Source organism: Penicillium psychrofluorescens (genome assembly GCF_964197705.1).
Source record: "Penicillium psychrofluorescens genome assembly, chromosome: 3".
Classification (NCBI taxonomy): Eukaryota; Fungi; Ascomycota; class Eurotiomycetes; order Eurotiales; family Aspergillaceae; genus Penicillium; species Penicillium psychrofluorescens.
This window is the reverse complement of record NC_133441.1, coordinates 2,944,233-2,962,233: the sequence shown is the minus strand read 5'-3', so window position 1 is coordinate 2,962,233 and position 18,001 is coordinate 2,944,233. Positions and strand designations below refer to the sequence as shown.

At 53.7% G+C, this 18,001-nt stretch overlaps 6 protein-coding genes across 6 annotated transcripts; 1 reads left to right on the top strand and 5 right to left on the bottom strand.

The window, feature by feature from the left end:
• Positions 1–1,363: 1,363 nt before the first annotated feature.
• On the bottom strand, positions 1,364–3,062 carry PFLUO_LOCUS5241 (uncharacterized protein; the record flags this gene model as incomplete). Its single annotated transcript, XM_073782672.1, has 4 exons — positions 1,364–1,444; positions 1,517–2,567; positions 2,624–2,766; positions 2,823–3,062. 4 exons carry the CDS (start codon positions 3,060–3,062, stop codon positions 1,364–1,366), a joined length of 1,515 nt encoding a protein of 504 aa, XP_073639303.1.
• Positions 3,063–5,075: 2,013 nt separating this feature from the next.
• PFLUO_LOCUS5240 (uncharacterized protein) lies at positions 5,076–7,888 on the bottom strand (the record flags this gene model as incomplete). The annotated part of the gene is made up of 6 exons (XM_073782671.1): positions 5,076–5,811; positions 5,863–6,412; positions 6,472–6,611; positions 6,667–7,001; positions 7,057–7,709; positions 7,777–7,888. The coding sequence occupies 6 exons, from the start codon at positions 7,886–7,888 to the stop codon at positions 5,076–5,078; spliced, it is 2,526 nt and encodes an 841-aa protein (XP_073639302.1).
• An 812-nt stretch (positions 7,889–8,700) lies between these two features.
• Positions 8,701–9,389, bottom strand: PFLUO_LOCUS5239 (uncharacterized protein; the record flags this gene model as incomplete). The annotated part of the gene is made up of 2 exons (XM_073782670.1): positions 8,701–8,730; positions 8,799–9,389. 2 exons carry the CDS (start codon positions 9,387–9,389, stop codon positions 8,701–8,703), a joined length of 621 nt encoding a protein of 206 aa, XP_073639301.1.
• A 1,014-nt stretch (positions 9,390–10,403) lies between these two features.
• Positions 10,404–11,097, top strand: PFLUO_LOCUS5238 (Adenylyl-sulfate kinase; the record flags this gene model as incomplete). Its single annotated transcript, XM_073782669.1, has 2 exons — positions 10,404–10,411; positions 10,470–11,097. The coding sequence occupies 2 exons, from the start codon at positions 10,404–10,406 to the stop codon at positions 11,095–11,097; spliced, it is 636 nt and encodes a 211-aa protein (XP_073639300.1).
• A 316-nt stretch (positions 11,098–11,413) lies between these two features.
• Positions 11,414–12,827, bottom strand: PFLUO_LOCUS5237 (Vacuolar ATP synthase subunit C; the record flags this gene model as incomplete). Its single annotated transcript, XM_073782668.1, has 5 exons — positions 11,414–11,608; positions 11,669–12,161; positions 12,221–12,312; positions 12,374–12,468; positions 12,527–12,827. The coding sequence occupies 5 exons, from the start codon at positions 12,825–12,827 to the stop codon at positions 11,414–11,416; spliced, it is 1,176 nt and encodes a 391-aa protein (XP_073639299.1).
• Positions 12,828–13,595: 768 nt separating this feature from the next.
• Positions 13,596–17,033, bottom strand: PFLUO_LOCUS5236 (Rho-type gtpase-activating protein; the record flags this gene model as incomplete). Its single annotated transcript, XM_073782665.1, has 6 exons — positions 13,596–14,095; positions 14,145–14,240; positions 14,291–16,252; positions 16,314–16,820; positions 16,877–16,907; positions 16,959–17,033. 6 exons carry the CDS (start codon positions 17,031–17,033, stop codon positions 13,596–13,598), a joined length of 3,171 nt encoding a protein of 1,056 aa, XP_073639298.1.
• Positions 17,034–18,001: the final 968 nt, after the last annotated feature.

Below are 18,001 nucleotides of genomic sequence, written 5' to 3'. Positions count from 1 at the left end.
AGATCTTGACCTAAATACTATCACCTATACCCCCATTAGGTCCCTAACCCTTCGCAACTCCTATAACACTTCAAATGTATGAGATTTCATCAAGAAATGGTAATAATAATAATAAAGCTCCTTGCTTCCATTCAATATAATTTCTTAAAATTTACAACTTTTGAGTACAATACTAAGCAATATTAAAAAGCATAACCAGAACAAGTGTAAAGAACAGTACTAAATTTCAGAATTATGAATGCCAAGCTACAATTTTATGCAAAACTGGGTTTAAACCGGGTCTAAACTGGTTGACTGGAACTCCATTGGGTCTGGGTTGGCTTCTGGGTTGTGATCTAGGACACAAATTGGGTTTTGCGCAAGCCTATGCCCTATCTGTAAGAGATGAATTCGCGGGTGAACCTACGTGACGTAGCACGTGTAGTCTGTTCTTCAAGAATCGTTTGAATGGTAGAGTAAAACTATGGCAGACTAGACATGCGCCCTCAAAGAGATATTCATCTTCCTACGGATCTAGTGGGGACTCTGGGGAGTGACCACGTTAGGGAGAGAATTTCTCATTCTTCTCACCTCTCTCACCCCATTCTCCAGAAAATTCATCCGTATCACCCACACTCACCCCAAGGAAAAGATTATCGTCATTTTAAGCTAAGGGCGGATCGAGAATTGGCCGCGTTTAAAAGTGGGCTTAAGTACGGCTGAGCGGACGGGAAGCCCTGTTCTCCACACCCTCTGGTCGCATGTATCAGCTTTGGATATAATTATAGTGATACGCTAACACTTGCTTTTCCAATTGTCTGCCGTTCTCTTATAATGTCGCGGTTGTTTTGTTGTGTTTATGATCGCTATCAATTGCCCGTCTTCCCGAAATGGAAGTATATATTAAAGTTATAAGAGGAGGATATAGATGGTTGTGGCGTCCAACACGTCGGTCTATTCCGGGTTCGCTGACTTCCGGGTTCGCTGATGGGGAAACATACATGCATAAAATGGCAGGGGTATTTTTATCTCGTGTGAAATAATCCAAATGAAAACAAAGAAACCAAAAGGACCGCCCATTAATCCTGCGGTTGTAGATCGTACTCCTTCCAAATCCTTAATCCAACCCGATCCGACTTAATCGAAGAGGTAACGGAGAGCAAATCCATCGATCAGATCGGAAAAAGAAAAAAAAGAAAAAAACAACAAATGATAAATACAACATCTCCTCTTTCTGTCCCTCGGGTCACCAAAGCACTTCGTTAGGCGCTGCAGAAGAGGGGGCCTAGAGCGTGGCTCCATCGACCCAAGGATACATATATGCATGAACGGATGAAAATCGAAATCACGGAGAGCTTTTTGTCCCGCCCTGCGGGATTCGCGCTCAAATGGCGTTGCTGGCACAGGTGAAGGGCTTACCGAATGCACCCTTTCTGTAGCTTACAACGACTGAATCAACGGAAGCCTGCCGGAGAAAAGGATTAGCACATTTTTCCAAAAAATCGCACGAGTGAAAGCACAAATCGAAGAGACTTACGTAGGTGCCACCAGTCAGGAAAAACAAGCCGGTCAAAATCAAGAAGACGTTGAGGATGGCTCCCAACCAGCCGCGAATACCGCGCACCGCATAAAAGCGGGGACCGTGGTCGGCATACCGCATGCGCAGGTAAGCAACGCCCCAGAAGATGAATCCGAAGAAGGAATCGAATAAAGAGCTCATGATCGATAGCAGGTCTGAGAAGAACGGAATCACCTCGGCGACGATCCAGGCCGCAATCCAGAGGGCAAAGAGAATTCCAGCCCACGAGGCCCAGCCCACGACAGTGTGGTTGGCCTTGTGGCGGGTGCCCTCGAAGATGCGGAAAAAGATGAAGCGCGCGGAGACAGAGGCATACAGCACACCCAGGAAGATGAGCGTCGGGATCATGAACGAGAAAGAAATCTTCTTGTAGAGTTCATTGCTGAGCGAGCCGAAAGCAGGCGCCGTTGTGTATTGACCGGTATAGACGTAGATGACCGCGCCTACCAAGCTGAAAACGATGACTTCGGCAATGGTAACGACGGTGACCGATTTCCAGAAATCCTGGGGCTCTTTCATCTCTGCGATGAAGCTGGGCAGCGTGATCTGGCCGATGAAGGTGTAGCTGATGTTCAGAAAGGCGCTCATCCCATTCACGAAGCCGGTTTTAGGATCAGCGACCACAATGAATTTCGCCGGCCCTGTGTTTGTGTAGCCAGTCTTGCTGGGCTCCCCTTCGATTCCAGCGAAAACGGTCGCCAAGATAACCGAGACGAATGTGAAGAAAGCCGAAAAGGTGGCGATTCTGGACAGAGCGCTGAACGTCCGCGGCAGGGAGAAAAAGAACGAGATCATCGCCATGATGAAGGAGAAGGCGATGGTGCAAACGGCACCGTCGGTCATGGTGTTGAGATACTCGGCACCCACCAAGCAGTGCAAGCCCTGAATGAAGGTGTTGTTCAACAGAAACATGACGGCCGTTACCCACCACACGATCTTCGAATTGAAGAACAGATACTGTCCGACATCACAGACATCGCGAATTTCGGGGTGGCGCAGACAGAATTTCCTATTGCACATGGGTCAGCATCCGCACAATCTTTCTCAGAAATGAACCGCACATACCAGACAGTTAGCGAAGTATACAGCACAATAGCCGCGATCACAATGGTGAGGATCAGACCGGGCACCAGGCCCAGGAGGGAGTATGACCACGGGAAGGACATGATAGCCAGACAAATGTACTCGGAAAAGAGCAGCGCAGCGGTCTATGTAACACCATCAGCATTGATTAGTTTCCCCTATTGGCTCGGGGAACACCGACCTTTTGCCAACTGCACGTGCGATACTTGATGCTGTTCTCCGACTCCATTTCGATCTGCCGACCGACGCTCTCGGACGTTGAAGACGAGTCGACGGCGGTGACATGGTGATGCGAGCTCCGGCGACGGCCTTGGCCCTCGAGATCTTCCAAATCCTTCAGCTTGGACTCGTCCTTGTCGCTGTAGACCGGGTCATCGCGGCGGTCGTCTCCATTGCTAAGGTCCATGTTGTTGAACGCCATTTTTGTCTTAACGTCCGGGCAAACCGGGCTTGACGGTACTCGGTGGAGTCGAAAGAAACGTTGTTGAGGGCCCTGGTATGCATGTAATGCTCAGTTGTACTACTTTGAACAAAACCAAATCGCGGGCGCTAGTAACACGTGAGTGAGAGGCCTAGAGAACACCAAGTGGAAGTAAATTCACCTGGGGGTGGATAGTGAAGTTGATTTCCGGATCCGGGCAATGGGGCGACGGCTTCAGGGCTGGATTCTGGCAAGACTTGGAAGTATCTCGGTGGCCGACAATACAAGGAGAGGGCGTGGACAAAGAGAGAGAGAGAGAAAGAAAAGAAAGGCGAAAAAGGGAAACATCGATTAATTAAAAATGAGCTGCAGATCTGAGTCGCTGCTGCCCGTATAGCAGATACGGGCGACGTCACTACGGGCGGGTAATAAATGGGCGATTCTGGGTATGCTAGGTACTCTACGATAATACCTGGCTCCACCAGCGCAGAAAAATAAAAAGTGGAAAGTGGACAAACGAAGCCGGGCAAAGAGCGCCATGACGTGATGGAGCATCCATACTCTGCCGCAATAGGCGGTGCTCTCGAGCCTCAGCCGTGGCTGTAGCGTTCGGCCGGGCCAAGGTCGCCCGGCTCCGCCTGCCTATGGGGGCATAACGCTTGGAACCAATCTCACCGTCCGAACATTTAATATTATTCGATTCCTGTGCAGTAGTCGGGCGCTCCGGGCTGCGGGTTGGCCACCAGGCTCATGGCAAGGGGCAACTCGTGCTGGGGGCACGTCCGGTCAGCCCCCACATCATGAGTTGATGGGCTGTTCCGGAGTGAAGTTAGTTAGTGCATTAAATGGTGGCGCCGAGACCTGGGCCCGCAAGCGATCGAATGAACATCGCAAAAAGCTCCCGTCGGAGGGGCGGGCACGACTGGAGTCAGACAGCATTGGGGGCCCGAGAAACATGGAATGGATGGGAACACCTTTTTGTCGATCCCTGATAGGGTGCCGATGAGGTGCTTTCCTGAATGCGGTCAAGGCGGACCCGTGGGGGATGGATGGATCAGCGTAATCTCCTGTTGCGCATCCCCCATACATGCACGAGGCAGAGAGGCGGATCGGGCTGGCCAAAATGGGTCTGAAACGGCCGAGCCGGCCATATCCTCGAAAAGACGGAGTCGTCAGTTATCTTGTCTCGGTTCTCTCGGGTTGTTCAGGGTTCGTCCCGACCACGTGCAGAGGAGCGGAGCTCACGTAATCTGGAGGCCTAACAGATCAGGCATTCGTTCATTCGCCCAGACATCTACACAGTCCACAGGAGTTGTCCAATTGTTGGACTAACCGACTGCACCGGCTTCCCGAGATGGTCGATCTGCAGAGCCCCTGGATAGTTCCGGTCCACTGCGGTAGAAACGAGCGACTGCGTTCTGGCTAACCAGTTGCCCCGTTTACAGTTGACGTGCTACTCCACCGCGATGGCCTCATCTCACTGTCAAAGTAGGTAAATTAACGCCATGACTAGCGTTAAATGGGGCCGCTCTAGGGGACACAGAAAGCTTCGGGATCGTATTTTTGCATGCCTCCAAGGGTTTGGGGTCCAGCAGCCCGGCCTAGACTTGCCATGTAGTATTCTTCTAGAAGCCTGCCACATCGCTGTGGGAGGATTCCCTATTCTGATCGGTAGCGATCGGCCTTGCAGATACTTGCTCTCTGCAGTAACCCGCACATAACTGCCATTGGCGTGATAGCTGTCTGGACTGTACATTGGACTGTGCATGCTTTGAAATGTTAATTCGATCAGGTTGCCTATTTACATGTTGCCGTAACGAGATACTTCACGTCCCTCACCAATCACAGAACAATGGGTAGCTTTACTCCTTTAGGAAATAGTATCACTCCAAAGACGCAATTACCAAGTCCATCCCAATCGGCTCAAAGGGTAAAGGAAAGATAGGATTGAATACAAAGAACTGAAGCGAGTGCTATAGACATCAAGTCAAGACACAGTGAGAATCGAAGACCTTAAACTCCCCGGAAGTGGCTCCCATCGCGAGCCATGCGAGCATGCGTATCAAGATGAGCATGTCTCCTGCCAACGACAGCATCACCGAAACCAAAGTCATCGAAGGTGTCGTCCAGAGAACGAGCGCTCACAGTCCCCGACGACGAATCAGACAGGGACGGCGGGATGTCCTGGGGGCCGGTACCCCAGGTACTTTCGTTGCGGCCCAGGACGAGAACCAGGTCATGGCCCTCTGTGAAGAAGTCGTGGGAGACCCAGTTCTTGGTGTAGGGCTTGCCGTTCATGGTGGCGGACTGGATGAAGCCCGAGCCGCCGGTGTTGTTCAGCGAGTTGAACTTGTCGAAATTGATCACGCGGATGGTGGCTTCGTTGCCCGTGAGCGGGTTGGTGATGCTCACGGCTTCGAAGAAGGGCACGGTGATCAGGTACACGCTCTGGCCGGGATTCGGGAACATGCCCATCATCGACATGGCGACGAAGGAGCCCATGGCGCCAGAGTCGTCGTTGCCGGGGAGGCCAGCGGGCGTCGGCGAGAAGTAGTCGGGGATGTAGGTGCGCACGCGAGCGGTGGACTTGGCCGGGCGTCCGGCGTAGTGATATTGGTAAACCGTTAGGAAAGCTGGCTCGTTGCCAATGTAGGTGATTTTCTGGTCGTGGAGATAGTCGAGGCGCTTGACGAAGCCGTTGGGGCCGCCCAGGAGAGGGATGAGGGCAGCCATGTCATGGGGAACGAAGCTGGTGAGAGATGTTAGTATTGCGCACATTTGACAACGCGGGTAAACATACAATTGATACTCCCAGATGCTGGACTCAAAGGTCTCGGCTGCATTGTTCTGCAGCGAGCAAATGCTTCCACTGGTGTCGATATTGGAGCATTTCAGAGGATCCTGATACCCCCACGTTTGATTCAGGTACTTGGGCTGGAAGAAGCCCTTGAAGCCCGTGTCGGTGGTATTCCTGTATGAGGTCTGATCCGCCTTGAAGAGATTTCTCCAGGCTCCCGAGGCCTTCTGGTATTTCTCTGCATCAGCCGTCTTCTTCATGCCCTGGGCCATTTGCGAAATGGCAAAGTCATTGTACGAGTACTCGAGTGTGCGCGAGATGCTGCGAGTCAAGGTACCAAAGCCCTCGTGATCGAAATCCTCCACGGGGATGTACTGCAGCCTTTTCCAGCTCTGAAGACCACCGCGGCCTTCATTGGACCAGTCGTACGGTTCAACCTCGGCATCCTTTTGGACAGCGGCATAGCCGGCATCCCAGTCAATGCCGTCCGTCAATCCCTTGACGTACGCGTCGACAAGAATGTTGTCCGCATTTGACCCACCTTGCGTGTATCCTAAACACCGAGAGCTGTCAGAAGAATCCTGAGCTGTGTAATCTTAATCGAAGACGTACCTTTGCAGAGAGACATGCGGCAATCCGGCAACCAGCCAAGATGACGCTGCGTATCAATCAACGAGCGCACCATCTGGGCCACCGAGCTAGGGTCGATGAGGGTAAGGAATGGGATCTGGGAACGGAAAGAGTCCCAGAGACTAGAGAAAGATGTCAGTACAGGTCTCACATACCTGGGGAGGTGCTGCAACAAACCAGTAGAAGGAATCAAAGTACGGCTCCGAGCTCGTCCAGAGCGGGTTCTCGCCCGTGTAGTTCTGCGGGTTCATCATCGTGCGGTAGATGCCGCTGTAGAAATTGGTGAGTACCGAGGTCTTGACACCGTTTCGCGATACGCGAATTGGAGCCATCTTGTCGGTCCACTGCTGCACAGCCGTCTTGTGCGTCGCCTCGAAATCAAAGTCCCATTTCCCGGGCTTGATCTCATTCTCAGCATTAATGCACGCCTGCATCGGGCTGATAAAGCTGACTCCGACGCGGGCCTCGACTGTCCCTTGAGGCGGGGTTTTGAATCGGAAGAATCCACCACCCTAGTATTGGTTTTTAGCTCAAGATTGACTGCTGGAGATAAGGTCTATCACTTACTGGCAGCGGGTAGCCGTTGATACTGCGGGAGATCTTCAGGTCATGGACATCGGTACTCGCACGAGCATCAACAAAGATGCCGCCATCGCGAATACCTTCGTCCTGGGTCGCACCAGGGGTCTTGAAGTCCGCACAGAAATGCAGCGTGTACTCGCCGCTACCGAAACTGGGCAAGAACGGAGCGGAACCGGTCATACGACCAAGCTCGGTGTCGACGGAGATGGTCGCATTGTCCTGGCGCGAGTCGGACAGATCCGAGAGATCCAGCAAAACCAGCGGGCTGCTGTTTTGTGGGAAACGGAAGCGGAACAGAGATGCGTGGTGAGAGACAGTCATGTCGACATGAACACCTGACGCCAGCGTAATCCCAAAGTAGCCCGGGCTGGCCTGCACGGAGCCGTTGACGTAGGGCGTCGCGCGGGAAACCTTGGGGAAGACGCAACCATCCACGGTATCGCCGGCGCATGCTTTGTACGGGAAGAGAGGGAAATTGCCCAGCGATGGGGAGCCTCCAGTCCCGGAGTCGTGCATAGACGAAAACCCAGTGACATTGCTGCCATCGTAGGCAAACCCGCCCTGGTTGCTCTCCGAGTTGGTGTCGGCGACGGCTTTAGCCATGCCATAGGGCAGTGCGGCACCGGGAAAGACATTGCCTAGAGATACACATTAGTGTCCATCCCACTTATCATGGTCCCGCACGACCTCAAGTCGATCACCTACCTCCATTGGAGCTTCCAATCAGTGGGTCGATATAGCGGAGTACATCATAGTCCTCAATGACATTTTTGGCCAGCGCAGTGCCGGCCAGAAGCGACAATAACAGTCCATGCATGGTGTGCAGTGAGAAAAAAACCGACCCCTCGTGCTTCCTGGGAAAAAAAGAAAGCTTGGTATTATTATGTTTTCCCCTTGTGTAGCGCGTCGTGCCTGTCCGGCATGCGTTATCCGCCCCTGTCGATCATCCCCGCGTCGCTGCGTTGCATTCAAGATCTGGACCAACAGACAAGGTAACGCTGTGACGGGCCATTCCGCCCAACATTCCGTGCGGGCACTAGATTCGTCGAAAAAAATGCCTTGATAACAGGGGCCGGATGCTTGGAGATTAGACTGCATCGTGTCGGGGTTTCGTTATTATTGTCCGTTGCCCGATTCAGCAAGGGCGATCCTGGGCTAATAACGATAGGATTTGTGGCAGCGAATGAGCAGACGAGATCTCGGATTAGCGGTGCTACACCGTGCACAACAAGCCTTGTGAGCCTTGCGGTCATCGGTGGACAACAACCCGAGCTGCATGGCAGACAGTGTTAGCGCCTCAAGGATTTGTCTCCATCTGGTTACACTGTGAACACCTGGTCTGGTCAGACCGGAAGAGTTCACATCATTGGTAGATTGGTTTTTGGTTGACGTGCGAAACGTTTGACGTAGATCTATCCCTGTACAGTGTGAAGTCGGACATTGACTACTGCGGCAGGGGTTGACGCCACTTATACTGTGCTCAGGTCCTTTAATTTGTGAGGGGCGCTTTTCTACCCTGACTTATCTGCCAGGGGAATAACAATAACTGTCAATTATACTGCTGTGCATGGAATGAAAGATAATATCTAGGTCTATAACGCCAATGCCCAATAATCCCAATGCTATCTCTCACTCCACTTTGTATAGACTCGACAGGGCCTAGCAATCAGTTAGTTAGCGGTGGTTCGGTAGGACCTTAAAGCAAAGGGGAGAACAAAAAAACATACCCGCGCCTGCTTGGGCTCGATGAACAAGGCCTTGGCCTCAACCAGCACCACGGGATCCGTGCCATCAGTCGGGAGGGTCTCAATTCGGCCCTCGACCCACGCCTTGCGGCCCTCGACCTTGATGGTCTCGGCGCGCAGCACGGCATACTGGTTCGCCATGGCCGGGGCGCGGTAGTCGATGTTCAGGTTCGCCGTGACGCCGATCTTATTCGGCAGGGCTGGGAAGCAGCATCGCGCCAGACCTTCGTCCAGCAAGGTCGCCAGCAAACCGCCGTGCACGATGCCTGGGTGGCCACAGATGTCGGAGCCGAGGTACATGAGCGAGACCATGCTCTTGCCGCCGCGCTCGTTGAAGACGTATGGTGGCACGGGGATCTTGTTGGGCCCAGCCAGTGTCCCGGCCGTCAGGCTGCGTTCCCGTAACCCCTCCGGGAACTTGAGGTGCGGGCGCGACTCGGTGAAGTCCGGGTTGGCGCGCAGGGACTCCGCCACGGGATGCGTGCGGATGTAGTCTTCAATCTCTTGTGTCGCGTCGTCTGGCGCGACGAACAAGGTCAGCGACTCAGCGTCGGAGGCCATTGGCACAGCCATGAGGTGGGAAAGGGTGCGTTGGGTTTGGAATAGGAGGCCGGCGGAGAAGGCGAGGACGGCGAGAGAGGTGAAGCCGGCGAAGCGACGGAAGCGGGATCGCGGGCGCGGAAGAGGCTCTGACGGGGATGCTGTAGTCGTAGACGGGTTAGTTGTCGTTTGCATTCAGATAACGGGGTGGATCGGGGTTTACCGGTGGTGGAATTGAGACGTTGGCTCCGAAGCGGACTGCGTAGGGAGGCACGAGCAGAGAGAAAATGCGATGGATTGCCAACGGGCCGGGCCAGACAAGGCTTTAGTCGGGCCGAGATAGGGAGACGGAGCATAGTGTGAGAGGCGACTTGTTGGGAGAAATCAATGGTTGAGGCAAGAGATAAACTGGGGCCCGGAAGAGGTTGGACCTCGGCATCTTTACTATGGTGAGTCAATCGGGAAAGGAGTGGCCAAGATCGGACCGGAGAATACTTTATTTTGTTAGAGAGCAGTTACGCATGCTAGGGATGAGAAACAGCGGTGTTGATGCTGAAGTTCTAATTTTCGTTGTCTTCACCCTTGACTGCTGAGGTATATCGAGCACCGCCAGCAGCCCTAATTGAGTCGTATCACCTCTCCTTCCGGGGTCATTCAAGAAGGCTTGTCCTTTTTCAGTCTCATTTTCATTTTTAATCTGAATTTCCACCTCTTATTCCAAAACGTCTTCTTGATCCTCCAATCTAGAAGAAGCCCGTAGGAACTGCCTTTCCTTTCTCCTGCCATCCGTCCCTCTTTGCCACACAAATCCAATCTCTGGTACGGACGACCATTGGCCCGGCCCTGTTCCATTCTCCAGTGAACCTCTGAAAAGATTCCCTAGGAACATTCGTATTCGATCCCTCGTACATCTGTCCTTGCCAAGAGTCGATCATTCCCTGACGCGGCCCGTTTCAACTGTTTCTTTTCCGCCCCGCCGACTTTGCCCCTCGTTTTTCCCTCACCGTCACTTTCCTTTTCTTTCTTCTTCAACATCCCACATTCATTATGGCCACGTATGTCCATCCCTTCTCCGGCCAATTCAGCATAACCAACTCACTAACACTCAATTAGCAACATCACCTTCCACGCCTCCGCCCTGACCCGCGAGGAGCGCAGCACCCAGCTCAACCAGCGTGGTCTGACCATTTGGCTGACCGGTCTCTCCGCCTCCGGCAAGTCGACGCTGGCCGTCGAGCTTGAGCACCAGCTGCTGCGCGACCGTGGCGTGCACGCCTACCGCCTGGATGGCGACAACGTCCGCTTCGGCCTGAACAAGGACCTGGGCTTCAGCGAGGCCGACCGCACGGAGAACATCCGGCGCATTGCGGAGGTGGCCAAGCTGTTCGCCGACAGCGGCTCCATCGCCATCACCTCGTTCATCTCGCCCTACCGCGCCGACCGCGACCAGGCCCGCGCCCTGCACGAGGTGCCCACCCCCGGCGAGTCGACCGGTCTTCCCTTCGTGGAGGTCTACGTGGATGTCCCCGTTGAGGTGGCTGAGCAGCGTGATCCCAAGGGTCTCTACAAGAAGGCCCGTGAGGGTGTCATCAAGGAGTTCACTGGTATCTCCGCTCCCTATGAGGCCCCTGCCAACGCCGAGATTCACATCAAGAACCACGAGCTCCCGGTTATGGATGCTGTGAAGCAGATCATTGAGTACCTTGACAAGAACGGTTTCCTGCCTGCCAAGAAGCAGTAAATAGGTGCCATGCAGGTGGCAGAGAGGGGCGCGTGTTGTATAGCTTGTGATTTGGTGTATAGCGTGTCTTGCTGGGTTGTTCGGTGATTCCCCCCATACACCGTTTGATGCTGTACATACCTTTATCGGTCAATACATGGATCACCTTGCTGTTGCACACTGTGTGTTTTCTCAGAGTAGATTTGTAGAGTGCATACCCGAAAGCGGAAACAAATGGAAAAAAGTCCTACACGTTTGTGCTCAATGTACTGGTATATGTACGCAACTAACCCCAAAAAGTCCCCCTCCCCCAGCAACCCTGACCGAGTCAAACTAACTAATTGAACTCGAACTCGTAAAACACGTACGCCGTGTAGTCTGCGCCGCCGCCCTCGCCTGCGGCATGCATCTCGCTGGGATCATCTCGCTTGACACGGCCCTTCTTGTCTCGTCCAAAGGCATTGCCAGCCAAGTACGAGTACTTGTCTTCCAAGTTGTGTTTCGCACGGTCCGCCTGCTTGGAGGAGGGGGTCTGCGAAAAATGACAGATTAGTATAGCTCTGCAAAGGAACGGAATGGTGTCCAAACATACCCTGATCAAAGCACACACAAAGTCCAAGGGCAATCCGTATCTCAGAACCGTCTCCACAAACACTCGGAGGACAAGCACATGCATCCAGACCATGACCGCCTCACTCCACGCGGTCCGTCCAAGACGCAGCGTCTCGCCCCAAAGCTTCCGCTCATCGCCGCCCACACGCTCAACCTCCTTGCGCTCCTCCTCCTTCCCGCCCTCCACATACTTGAAATCGCGCGGGATCCATTTGTGCTCACGAGCCTTGTGCACGAACTCGACGCTGTGTTTCTTGAACGTCGTCACGGAGTACAGAGAAAATTCGCTGTCCGAGGCAACCAATTGGGCGGACCGTGGCACGACCATGGGGGCCACGGTTTCGTAGGTCTTGAGGAACTCCTTGATTTGTTGGGCCGGCACAGCAACGAGGTGCGTCTCGAGGTATTCGGAGTCCTGGATGACAGAGCGGGGGTCGACCACTGAGGCGAGGGACTTTGTCGATAGGTTTCCTCTGTAGATATCACAGGTTAGCAGACGATATCTAGCAGAGAGGTGGAAATATCAACGTACGCTTGTTTCCGCTGCAGCGTGGCCAGATTGTTCTTAACCTGGTTATATTGGGAGTACTTGAATCGAATATCGTTGTCGATACTGGCAGCCTCCTATAATAAACGATCAGCCTGCTCTTGCCCACCGTTTGGCCGTAGCTGTCTCTGCACGAACCTTCTGCAGGAGATCAATCAACTCCGCCAGCGGCTTGTCCGCCCGATACTTGACTTTATTCCACTGGAACGTGCGCAGGTACTGATCCACGGGCTCTGCAGCAGTTAGAAGCGAGCACACAGCATCCACACTCTCGAAGGGGACGACACATACTGTCGTTCACCACCTTCATCTTCTCAATCTGGTCCTCATCTCCACCGAGGATGTTCTTCAGCGCGTCCCCCACCTTCGCCACGACGCCCTGGCAGCCACTCTCCAGTTTGGTCAGCTCATCAGCCTGCTGCACGAGGGCGTCTAGCGTGCCGATCTTGAACTCGGGGATCGGGAACGAGGCGGCGGAGCCATTGTCCGGCGAGACGGTGGCGGAGACGGCGTCGAGGGCGTCGTCGCGGTGGTGCGAGGGGACGATGGAGGTCGGAAGTGACAGGAGGAGGTACTTGCTGGGCTTGGACATGGCGGTGATGAGAGAGCCCTGGGGGCGTGGAGGGGGTTTGAGATGCTGGTGTTGGCCTGTTGGTTGAGCTGCCCGAGTGATGAAGGCGGTGGGCGAGGCGGGAACTCAATGGCCACGACTAATAGTAGCCCTAAGTAGTTGTCGCAGTCGTAAATGAATGCCCATTTCTTTCATTTATTTCTGATCCAGCCAATGCGCTCTGCCTAGCTGACTACTTCTGTACGTTGTGAACTTCTTCTTTAACCTTTGTGAGACTTGGTAACGTGCAATGGATTGCGCTCGAGTAAAGACATTACAGCCTGAGGCAAGAGTAAACGATGAACATGCAAACGCTACTGTCCAATGCTCGCTTCACCGAGTCGGATCAAGATAACACACACAGTAGGGGGGGAAAAAAGACAAGGGCCACCCAAGCCAACACAGGAAATTTTGATCTCTCAGGAGAGATTATGAATAGCTTCGAACCTGCGGGATATGGATCGGGGACGAAAATCGAGACATGACAGGGTATCGGCATCGAGCGTGCAACGCTGATCATAAAAAGGCTGAGGGGGGAGGGAAAAAAAAAAGGGCAAGGAGGCAAAGGGGCAGGGCAACAAGCGCGGGTATATGTACACAGAGGCCATCGTCATCCAGACAGGCGTAGGTGGAATTCTCCAATCTGCCAATTTGTTGTTTGCCGTGACAGTCGGCAACAGAACCAAAAACGCAAAAGAAAAAAGTCAAAAAAAAAGTATAAGCACAACGAACAAGTAGATAAGGAGACACCTAGGCCTGCATTCCTTGGAAGATGCCCTGGCAGTTGTCCACAAGGAACTTGACCACGTCATTCTTCTTTTGAACATCGGTCATCTCACGAGCGAGACTCTCGGGTCTCATAATGGTCGGTGCAAAAACGACTGCGACGTTTTGACTGGTCATCAAATTCTCATCCCGGCGCTCGACAACGCGCTTCAGGTGGAAGACTAGGAACTCAAGCACGTCACGGTGAACACGAGGTAGCTCCATAAGACTCCTCTGTAGCAGATCCACGCGTTCCAGTGTTGAAGTGAGTTCGCTAGACTCAATAATTTTCTCGTACACCTCGTAAGTGATCAGAGGTGTTGGAAGCTTCCGGAAGTACTGCTTCAGAGCCGAGGTTACGGCATGAATATCCAGGTCTGGATCCGAGAGGTCATAGTCGAACGGAGACCGCTCAAAGCCTTCGCGAATGCCCTGGATGACCGAAGCAGCCCCGGATTTGCGGTAAATGCCTTCCATGTCCATGCCTGACTGGAGTTAGCATCTGAATTGATAATCACACAAGAGGGCACTCACCTCGCAGCTCAACCTCTTGGATACAACGGGTGACGACAGCTGGAATAATGCTCTTCTCATGCACCATACGGTCCTCCAGATCGGTACCAAATAGGCCTGCAGGATGATTAGCGAAGAATGGCAGAACAAGAAACGAGGGAACATACCACCACCTTCAGCCAACACGGGCACGCTATCAGTATGTGACATCTTACCCACTTGTCTGTTCCTCTGATTTCCGAAGAAGCCAAAGCCCTGTCGGCTCGGGTCCTGGGTTTGAGAGCGGGGCAGGCCACCCTCATTCTCATTACTCATGAAGGCCCCTTTGAGTCCCTTGACACCCTTGGCGACGTTCTGACCACCCTTCTTCCAATTGAACTTGCGCGGCTGGCCTTTGCGAATGCTGACAACTTGAGGTCCAGGAACGATAGTAGCAGTGGCGGTAGCATGCTCTCCTTCCTCGTCGATATGCGCAGTCGAGATGGACGTCGGGAAATCGTGCATGCCGGGCTTGAAAGTCTCGATAGAGTTGGTTGACTTCTCCTTGTTGTGGTAGATCCCCAGGCCATTCGGTCCACGTCCATCATTGGCCTTGTAGAGTCCTTGGATCTGGTGCACAAGCTGGTTGTTCAATTCAGCCAACTGAGCATTCTTGGATGACAATTGTTCAAACTCTTGGAAGCTCTTCTCCTTCTGGCGTTGCAAGTTGGCCAGCTCCTCCGACAAATCGAAGCGCCTCTGGACGAGCTCCTCGATCTGCGGGCCATACGACTCCTTCAGCTTCTGGATCGCTTCAGCAAGATCCCGCAGAACATTGTTCGATAGCTTAGACAAGTCCAAGGCTCCACCGCTTCCAGTACGCTTCTCAGCTTCCAAATGCTCGGTCAAGACAGTAAGCTCACGCAGGACAATCTCTCTCTGAGCATCCAGCACAACCATAGTCGAACGTTTTTCAGACAATTCCGTGTTGACCTGTTTGACATCGGCGGTCGCACGGAGAGCGAATTCCATCTCCGCAGCTCGCTGGCGCTCCTTGCGCAATTCAGTTCGAAGCCAAGAGACCTCATCGGATTTTTCCGCAGTACCAGGGGGACTGCTAATATCAGTTCCCACAGCGCTTCCGTTGGTAGGCGACCGGGGAGACTTTAGATCTTTGCTGAGACGCACACTCTTGTCGCTAAAGCTGCGACCATGACGAACGGAGTTCGACATACGACGCAAGAAGGACTCGCTGGTTTGAGCTGCCGAGGCTAGTTCTTCGTCCGGATAGTCGACAACACTATTATACCGCGACCGGGACGGCGAGCCCGCGCGGTCCAACGGCCGCTGAGAATCCAACTGGGGGGTATTCTGTGCACTGCTCTTGGGCGGTTCAGATGGAGTTTCGGCGCGCATTCTGGGCGACTCGTCATAGGGCGACGGGCCGGTCGACTGAGACCGGGAAGAAAGCCCAATTTCCTTCCGCGGGATCGTATAGCTTTTGGTTTCAAGCGAATCACCTCGCTTGGGCGGATAAGCCATGCCCGACGACGCAGGCAGAGAGCGGGACGAACCCCCGGACTCGTGCTCGTGAAGTTTGCGAAGCTCGCTTGTGGGCCGAGCAATGGCCGCGGCGCGATCTAGAGGCGCCGTGTTGGGAACATCACCTTGCTCCTTGGAAGGATTGCTCTCTGGACTGGTGGCATCAGAGAAAGTTGTTGTGTCCATCAATGTGATCGGAATATCCGACGTGGAGCTGCGGGCAGAGGTCGACTGGCCAGCCTTGAATGTATCCGCAGTCGCTTTGTCCGTGGCGCCAGTCGCTCCATCCAAATCGCGCCGAGCATCCTGATACGCAATATGAGGAGAGTGATTCTCGGATGAGGCACGAGAGCCAAGGTCTTGGAGATAGTCACGCCCGTCGCGTGACGTTCTGAGCGACGAATCGCCCGATCCAAGAGCACCGAAGTAATCACGTGGCAGTCCGTCCATTTGCTGCGACTGTGCGCGAGATGATGATCGGGTGCCTTCAGTGGAAGGGTCGAACGCGAGAGGAATGAGGAATTCGGCGCCTCCGTCCGCTTCAGCATCGCGCGGGCTCGTCAATTGGCGGCTGCTTCGGTAGGTGCTGGAAGGAAGAATGAGGCTGTCTGTGAAGAGAGAAAGAATCAGTCATGGTGTCCCAGCGATGGTCGATCGCGGCTTTCTTACCTGATGCCTGGCGGGAAGGTGAGGTTTCTGATCTGCCCGCATCACTGGCGCCCGGCGTGTCCCGGCTGCGTAACCCATCGGACGGCGAATCCACGAACGCGTCGTTTTGAGCTTCCGCCATTAGGTGCGGTGGCAGCGAAGGCAGTGACTTGTCCAGTTTAGCCTGTGACGATGACTTTTTGCTGGCCGCGCCGCGAGTTCTTTTCCTCCGTCGCTGCATTAATGATTCGTGACAATCCATACAGAAGATTCCTTGAGACGTGCGCGCATAGCGCAGATTCTCGATCTTCTTCTTGCAGTTGCGGCATCGGAAGCATTGCGCGCAAAAGGCTTGGTCGCCGGTTAGGATGGCCAGGTCCTCGATCTTGTTGCCGCAGGAGCTGCAGTTGTAGGTACACTTGCTGCAAATCAGCGAGCCGTCGCCCAGCAGCAAGAGGTGCGCGTCGGAATCGAGGAGGGTAGAGCAATTGCTACATCGGAAACAATCAATGTGCCACCTTTGTCCAGCTGGAAGACGTTAGTATCGCTGCACAGCGGTAAGAATTTGGTTCCAGAACACCTACCGAGTTCAAAAGCTTTTCCTTCCTCGAGAATCTGGGGAGACAGTTAGTTGGGTTCTCACGAGGGCTGACCACGGATGCGTACCTCTCCACAGCCCTTGCAGGGGATGGGGATATCGTCCTGCTCCATCATGGGAGTCTCAATAGCCGGGGACTCCATTGTAGGCCACTTTGACTAGGAAACGGCGAGCACTGCGCGACCCAATGATCCCTTGGGATGGGAAGGTAATGCAAGATGCCCGTTCGCCGGATCACCGATGGCGTAGGCGGGTGATTGGTGGCGACGACGACGAATGTCACGCGCGCGAAGACATGCGGCGTTGAATTCCGTTCGAAAAAGCGATGGTCAAGCACACGCAGCGGCCACGATGATGTTGAGGGGGAGGTGGAGAATGGACGCGCAAGATTGGCGGCGAACGCAACAGGGGAGGGGGGGATTGGAAAAAGAAGACCTATGATGGCTGTACCTGTAAGCTGCTGACAGCGTTAGCCAAGCTGAAGGTTTCTCTCATGATTAAGCGTAAGACATCCGTCCCCTGAGTGCCAACCCGGGGCCGATTAGTTGGTCCGACCTGGTCAGGATGACCATGGCCGGTACAAGCTCAAGGGGACAAGACTCGCCATAGATGGCAGCCAGGGCAGAAGAAAAGAAATTATTAGCATACCAGACACCGTGTGATGGTCAGCCCAAGTGTTGCTCCAGATGGATTTCAGGCAGAGCGAGGGACGCGGGTGTGGTAACAAGCGCAGGCGAGACCCCAGTGTTGCCCCTCGCGGGCGAACTGCGCGATGGTAAGGGGCGAGCGCGCCGATGTGCTCGATGCAAAAGAGAAAGGGATGATCGAGAATCGGGAGGGAAGAACCGAAGATCAGGGCGCGAGGTTCGAGAAGGAAGAAATGAAAGAAAAGGAAGGGAAGGAGAAGGAGAGAGAGGAGTGCAGGGAAGGCAGGGCAAGACGACCGAAGAGGGATGGAACAGTCAAGTGGCAGAACAGAACCCGAGTCTGGAACTTCCCCCACGCATTGGACTTCGGTACCTCTTCTTCTTATTATTGTTATTATTATTCACCGCTGTTTACACTCGATAAATAATAGTGTGTATTTCCCTACGATTATTGCGCTATTTCC